Here is a 7871-nt window from a genome sequence, read left to right on the forward strand (position 1 = left end):
TAATATATGGATTGTTTGAAATATTAATCATAACTAAATATTCGTTTATTTCAAGTTTATTATTTATTGGAGACAGTGCATGTGTTCATCGTTGAATTTTTCACTTTATAGTGATATTTAAAATTACATAATTTAAAAAAATGTATGATAAATGCACAATACGTTAGTTACTTATAAGCAGAGATACACTCGTTTTAAAAGACATATATATATATTTTGCTAATGATATGTTAATCTAATAGCATATGTGTATATATGCCTTGAAAAGACTATTAGTAAAGTATTCGTTTTGAAAAATATGTTGTCGGTTTTGTGAGATTGTGGTAGGTTTTGACTACTTTGCATTACTTGGTTTAAATATGTTTTTCCCTTAGACCCCACATGTGTTGCGTTGTGATTTTTGTTATAACATACTTTACTTGATAAATACTATTTTTCCAAAATTGTTTGATTTACAGAATAACGCGCTTAAGATAGAGGTGAGTAATTATGCCATTTAATGTACATTTGAGGTGTACTTTCATCGGCTCACATGTGGTGGTGGGAGCAGATCTCCTGACATAATCACAGTAGCAGATTGTTAATAGTAGAATTTAAACAAATATGGAACTCAATGTATAGTCATTGATTACAATTGACAGGAAATGCAAGTTTAACCTTCGGATCAACAACACATGCTTTTATATGATGTATTGAGATTTCAGAGGAGTTTGTATAAATTTATCTAAGTTTTTCGACCACTGCTTTATCAAATGGAATAGGCCTGACACGAATGTGAAAATTAAGAACGTTACCTCGCAGGCGCATCTGAATATTTGTATATTCGTCCTTGGTGGATCATTTCTTTTTTAACTTTTAAGCGATATTATGACAATCGAGTACTAAACAAGGGCAAACGGTAGTGTATGTATACATATGTATTACATTATTATAAAAAAATATTAATCAATTTATTTAAATTCAATACATTTTTCTGCATTTTACAGGCAATTCTCTGCCGGCATTTCCATGCCTTAATGGTAGCTGTTGTTGCGTATCTAATGTTCTGTGCAGTTGTGACCAAGTCAGTATTTCAAAAACAGTGTTTAATGAAACATTCGTTCGTGTTAGCTGCCTTATTTATTCTATGGACTTCTGGTGATGTAGAAAAACATCCAGGACCGTGGTCGATTTTGGTCTTTGCATCTATCCGTGCGTTACTGACCAGACTCGTGAAGCATCTACAAGGAACAGCAGTGGCCAACTGGGGAATAGAGCCACCTTTTTGGAATCGGAATATTGTCTTTAAAGATATCAATAAGATAAAGGATTCCGACAACGCAGAGAAATATGCCATGTTTTATGCGGCTCTTCAAGCAACGATTACAAAATTCGGCAGATTTCCGGATTGGTGCCGCGAGGAGATGGTATTTGTGGAAACTGGAAATGAAGTAGAACTTCAGAAATGTCAGACGGCACGCAAAGTACGGGAGCTGTTGAAACCATACCAAGGACAGGATGTCGATGATATACTACGGAGGGCTGGTCTCCCGCGACAGGTATTTTTTTAAAGCATTAAACTTAAATAAACTGAAAAGACTCGCTCAAAAAAGGTCAAATTTCACCTGGACATTTCTAATTGTTAGCAACTCGCATCATTTGGTAATACTATTAATATCGTATCATTTTAATTCAATCATCATAACACAATTGATAAAAGACAAATATAGGATATGCTGTTTTTATTGTGCAATACGAATATACATATTCACTTCGAGGTTAATTTAAGACATATCGACTCTTTGCTTCCTTTTTCATAAACACCAAGTTAATATCTTACAATCTCCTGAGATGATATTATGAGATAGGCTAACTGAATGTCTGATGTAAAATAATGTCTCCTGAAATCGTTTTTAGACCTGTGTAAAATTTATTTTATTATGTCAATTTTATATTATATTAATTTTATCAGGTGTGTATATATCATATTGACCCAAACAAAGATCTATAGCCCTATTTGCCTCTTAACATGATGTAATATTGTATTGTATCATTTTTTACAGACCGGGAACCCCTCTCTTTCGGCAGCAGCCTCACCAACACAACCCTCGTCTTCGACAGTCGTGCGTATACCTGACTAATATTTCCCTCGAATTAGATATTGTTTGAAATATGTTAATTGATATGAAGCATGGATTTAGTGGACACAAGATAAATGGTGTATGTTTCTGTTCAGGTGAGGCACCAGCGACCACAGAAGTGTCCCTACAATGTACCAGGCTACCGTCCAATTACCGAGATTACAGACGCGGTAAGAAATATTTCATTCGACTACGCTTTCATATTAGGACATTTAATGTACAGTAAAATTCATAAAATCAATATGGAAAATAAATGTTTGTTATAGAGAAAGATGCAAATTAATATGTATCACAATATATATTACGTATGGTTTTAGGCAACCGCAGGATTAATTGCAGAGGGATGCATGGCACAATCAAAGAACGCCGGGAATATTCGATCGAAACCATCGAACAAACGCCAGGCAACAACAGTATGGATATTGAATTACATTATATATGTGTAGTAGAACTCGTAGTTTAGTATTAATGCATGGATTTTTCAATTTTATTTATGCAACGTACCAAAATATCTTATGATACTACAAAACGTTTGTATACTTTTCCCTGTTAATCAAGACACAAATATACATTTGGTGAATTGAAACAAAAAACATGTGTCCTAGATATTTAGAGAAATGTATACATGTATTTAGCAGTAATTTATATAACAAATGTTTTCTAAATTTCTAGAGCGCTGTAGCTCCTGCACCAAAACAACAACGATTGACAACAAACCAAATCCCCACAGCTACAGTATCGGTAAGCCTTTGTGTAGAAAACACTTAAAAGAAAAACCACTGATTAAACTTTTTTCCGGATGGTATTTTTCTTTACTAAGCTTGTAGACATGTTTTAGAACATTTGAACCGGTGGCTGTTCACTCAGAATGACGAGAGTTGGTCAGAATAAACGTTTTTAATTTAGACTGCGATAAGTGTTTGGAATAACATATTATTCAACTTAAGTGTAAGATACGTTAAAGGCGACGGTGTGGATAAGCTTTTAGGATCGAGACGGAGATTAAAATCTAAAAGTCGTCGGTAAATATGTGCTATCTTACAATTGGTAGAATCATTAGATCTTACTTGAAAGTTAAAGTACCGAAGTCACTGCTTAAATCGTTTATAAAAATCTTAAAAATCTTAAATAGTAAATAAAAACTACTTTCACAGCCCTCTTCACAGCCAGGACAGTCCGGTATAGTTTCTCATACACTCGCCTTTATCATACCGGCTCAAGCACTAACAGTCACGGCTTCACCAAGCGATGTTTCGGTAAGTGTGAAGTCATACCACTGCATCGAAGCATAAGATGATCACTTGCAATACATGCGAACACATATAACAAACTTTGTAATACTATGATATTTTCCAAGTGGACATGCATCACATTTATCTTTTCATGTAGTTACTTCTAAAGCTATACTTAATCGAAGAGGTATTTCTTTATAATTAAATTTTACTTGTAACGGGCATTTCCATTGATTTAAAAAGTTATTTTTCAGCCCATAAAGGCGTCGACGTTTACAACGTGGATACTGATTGGCTGACTTATGGGTGTAATAATTTCATAGAAAAAAGAGTACCGAAATTAATTAGGAATTCTGAAGATACTGTTTTTATTAGATTGAATCATAAGGATTAATTTGAATCAAAGTTTCAAGTTTTCGGAACACAACACAAAGATCTAAGTGTACATTGTTAGGTACTCAATTTTTAGATAACTAAATCAGAACTATTCTATAAATTGCTTTTCACTTAACTCATTTAATTAAGTGCGTTTGATCCATAGGACGTGTGCATATTTTCTTTTTGGTTAATTTGCAGAGTAAAGGTTGCATCCAAACAGCAAGATAACGTTCTTGTACACAAAATATTGTCATATATAAAAAGTCCATCAATGACTTTTTTATCATAAAACTAATTAAACGAATTCAAACGAAGCAACAACAGACACCTATATCATGTTTGTTATTATGTATACATCTGCAACTTTATAAAAAAGCTGTTTCTTCCTATTACAGTATTTTTATTCTGAATTTAAATAAAGAGACAATATGAGTTAATTACAAGGCTATGTTCTACGTATTACCTCAAAAAATGAAATGTTATACATTTGTGATACATAGATATATATGTCTATATCTAAACACAAAACAGATCAACAATGCAACAGACGTATTTTTTATCGCCCATAATAATTCAGGCGATGCTTCCTATCGCTAGCGCTTTCAGGCTAACGCTTTGCCCGAACCTCAGGCGATGATATGATAAATAAATGATTATATACACATCAAGGTACGAAATAACTTTCTTATATATGTAGGTTCATGGTGTACAAACCACTAGCAGACGTGTACCTGTAACTTCAACGATCGTCAGACCACCTGCAACGATATCTCTGGCAAACGCAATGTCACCACCACAATCGACTTCTGTATCCATGGCAACATGTCACCATTTGAACACTATGCAGGCGTCAAACAACAACTTTACAGCAAGTTCTGTAGCCCTACCAAGTCCATCAACCTCTGGTAGTCAGCCATTTAACCTGGTACGTCTCCATTCTAGATCTTAGGATATAAATAACATGTACTCACTTTCAGATTATGAAAATAATGAAAAAAAGGAAATTACAATAATTCTCAAATTGCGTGGTTTTGGTCCTTCTGTTGTCGCGTTAAAATAAACAATTTGCGGTCCAAAGGAATGTACATTCTGATCATTAAGTGTTTAAGTATAGCATCTTTATGTAGTTTCCATGTGTTCAATATTTCAAAAATGTTTTGTATCTCTGTAATACAAATCATGAAGAGCCTGATTTAAGCTTCGATGTAAGCCTGAAGAATGACGACGAAAGTAAACTTTCATGTCAGTATTGTTTATGCCGAACTTCTCTTTTAAAAACCCGCTTCGTTCCTAAATAAAGATAAAGAATCCATGCAAAGCATTTATATCGAAGGCATCAGCTAAAGTTATAAAATCAAACAAAGCACTATTCACTGTGTAAATCTATGTTAACAACTAAAAGTCGTTGTTTACTCATTGCGCAGTGATAGACATTCTACATTATGGAAATAAAAAATAATTCATTTCTTTCAATTGTAATAAGATAAGAGTGATATAAACCAGAAGCTTTAAGTTTTTGAGTTTCGACAAACTTGTTTTTCATTCATAATGGTTTCTGTTATACTAAAATCGTTTCAGTTCTGTATCATCATTGCAACAAAAGTATCGTTAACGCTTGGGTTGCAAATGTTCAGGCGATATTTTTTATCGCTAACGTTTTCAGGGTTGTCACATCTTCAGGCGATGTTTTCTATCGCTAACGTTTTCAGGGTTGTCACATCTTCAGGCGATGTTTTCTATCGCTAACGTTTTCAGGGTTGTCACATCTTCAGGCGATGTTTTCTATCGCTAACGTTTTCAGGGTTGTCACATCTTCAGGCGATGTTTTCTATCGCTAACGTTTTCAGGGTTGTCACATCTTCAGGCGATGTTTTCTATCGCTAACGTTTTCAGGGTTGCCAAATCTTCAGGCGATGTTTTCTATCGCTAACGTTTTCAGGGTTGCCAATCTTCAGGCGATGTTTTCTATCGCTAACGTTTTCAGGGTTGCACATCTTCAGGCGATGTTTTCTATCGCTAACGTTTTCAGGGTTGCCAAATCTTCAGGCGATGCTTTCTATCGCTAACGTTTTCAGGGTTGCCAGATCTTCAGGCGATGTTTTATTATCGCTAACGCTTGGATTGTCACAACTTCAGGTGATTTATTTTTTATGCTGATGGTTTAAGGGTTTCCGCATCTTCACTCAGGCAATGTTTTCTATCGCTAACGCTTTCAGGGTTGCATCGTCTTGAGGAGATATCTCTACTTTTAGCCCTTTCAGGGCTGTCCCATCTGCAAGCGATATGTATACATAATTAGGTACGTAATAATTTTCTTATATTTATAGACTCCTGGTGTACAGACCGCTAGCAGAAGTGTACATGTAAATTCAACGATCGTCAGACTACCTGCAACGATAGCAACGACATCTCAGGCAAGTGTAACGTCAACACCACAATCGACTTCTGTATCCATGGCAACAGGTCACCAGGTGATCACGATGCACATGCCAAATAACAGCATTGCAACAAATTCTGCAGTCCTACCAATTCCATCAACCTCTGGTAGACAGACATTGAACCTGGTAAGTCTCCATTCTAGATCTGATGCACATTCATAACATGTACTAACTTTCAGAAAATGAGTTTCTTTACGGTATTTTAAAGTGGTGCCATAGCTTTATAAGTTAGTTTTGAGATACGTTTTACGATGGAATCATAATAGAGATTTAATGTCAAGATGTAAATATTGTTAAGATGGAATGTTACTATGTAAATATTACTGAGGTTATTATGTCTGTTCTGTAATAATAATGATTGATTAATTGCAGTTCCCTGGTGTAACCACTTCAACGACTGGAATGTCGACGACGACAACGACAAACTTACGTTCAGCATCGCAGCCTATCAACATAGACACGACCCAACAAGGGACCATGCAGCAATCCTCAAATGACAGCTCGACAAACTCTTCAACAACTCCGTCTGGACCTTCACCTTTTGGTAGACCACGGGCAAACCCAGTTAGTCTGCCATCAGACGACCTAGAAGATCTGGATCTACCTGTTGAAGATCTGGATCTACCTGTTGATTTTAATCTTGAAGAATTTGCCATACAGATCATGAAAGACGATAAGAAATAGGGACAAAATGCGACATTAGATTTTGATATTAGATACTCATGTCATGAACTTTGATGACATAGTGTTATCAATCTGTCACGGCCTGTGCTGAAGTGATAAGGCGTCTAGAGCTTTTTATTCCTATTTCATTTTAACGTTTACGTGGTGCTTGTGTTTTTGTTCCATTTTTCACTTTAATTGTATAATTAGTCACCGCATGTAAAAATGTAAATTTGTATTCGTTTTGCGTTATCTACCGATAATTATGTTATGTTTATTTTAACATTTCTTATCGCATCCACATGTGTGATTTGTTATCTTAAACAATTAAAGGGATATTTGTAATACATCTGTAAGGACTAACATTTCTTCTATGTCACTGATGATATAAACGAAAGTTTGTGATGTTTTGATAGTTTGATAAGCTTAGTATCTTTTTTCAATTTCATTTTGCTGTTCATTAGTTGTACTATCTAAGCTACCAGGGCCACTTGAGTATAATTTTATCGTTGATTCTTATCTTTGAGTTGACATGGGGTGTACTGTATATACCAAGTATTGTTAGATTAGGCTTGTTGTAACCGTTTACTGTAGCTATCATAATTAAATTTGTTTGTTACGAGCATTTTCTCCCATCACATAACAGGACGACGTTTGTAACATCCTGATTGGCTGAGATGATGCAAGTAATGAATTTCAGACACAAAAAAGTCTCAAAATGAACATTAAATATTGAAAAAAATCGTCTTTAGTAAATAAAATTGTAAGGATTATTTTTTGAAAAGATTTTTAATGTTATTTTAAAGTCTGATTTTACTCTCATGCCCTAAACAGCTTCGCAGTTAAATTTAGAGTACTTTAAGATTTTTTGTGTTATATCTCCATACACATAAAACATCGATCAACAGTTAATAACTTAAATATCTAAAGATGTTATGTAACTAAAATTCCCCGAAAAAAATGTTTCCGTTTTGCGATTATCTAGCAATAATTATGTCAGGTTCATTGTAACATTTCTCATTGTGTGCTTTATTATGTTT

The 7871-nt window shown here is 34.5% G+C and overlaps 1 protein-coding gene across 1 annotated transcript in view; it reads left to right on the forward strand.

Annotated features, from left to right (window-relative positions):
- The window catches only part of LOC138308651 (uncharacterized), a 28873-nt gene extending 22021 nt beyond the window's left edge, over nucleotides 1–6852 (forward strand). Inside the window, exons 26-35 of the mRNA XM_069249690.1 lie at nucleotides 459–479; nucleotides 987–1538; nucleotides 2043–2102; nucleotides 2216–2290; nucleotides 2438–2533; nucleotides 2793–2861; nucleotides 3275–3376; nucleotides 4428–4655; nucleotides 6058–6294; nucleotides 6541–6852. Coding sequence (XP_069105791.1) covers nucleotides 459–479; nucleotides 987–1538; nucleotides 2043–2102; nucleotides 2216–2290; nucleotides 2438–2533; nucleotides 2793–2861; nucleotides 3275–3376; nucleotides 4428–4655; nucleotides 6058–6294; nucleotides 6541–6852 — 1752 coding nt within the window. The remainder of the gene's footprint in view (nucleotides 1–458; nucleotides 480–986; nucleotides 1539–2042; nucleotides 2103–2215; nucleotides 2291–2437; nucleotides 2534–2792; nucleotides 2862–3274; nucleotides 3377–4427; nucleotides 4656–6057; nucleotides 6295–6540) is intronic.
- Nucleotides 6853–7871: the final 1019 nt, after the last annotated feature.

The sequence above is a fragment of the Argopecten irradians genome, chromosome 15, assembly GCF_041381155.1.
Source record: "Argopecten irradians isolate NY chromosome 15, Ai_NY, whole genome shotgun sequence".
Classification (NCBI taxonomy): Eukaryota; Metazoa; Mollusca; class Bivalvia; order Pectinida; family Pectinidae; genus Argopecten; species Argopecten irradians.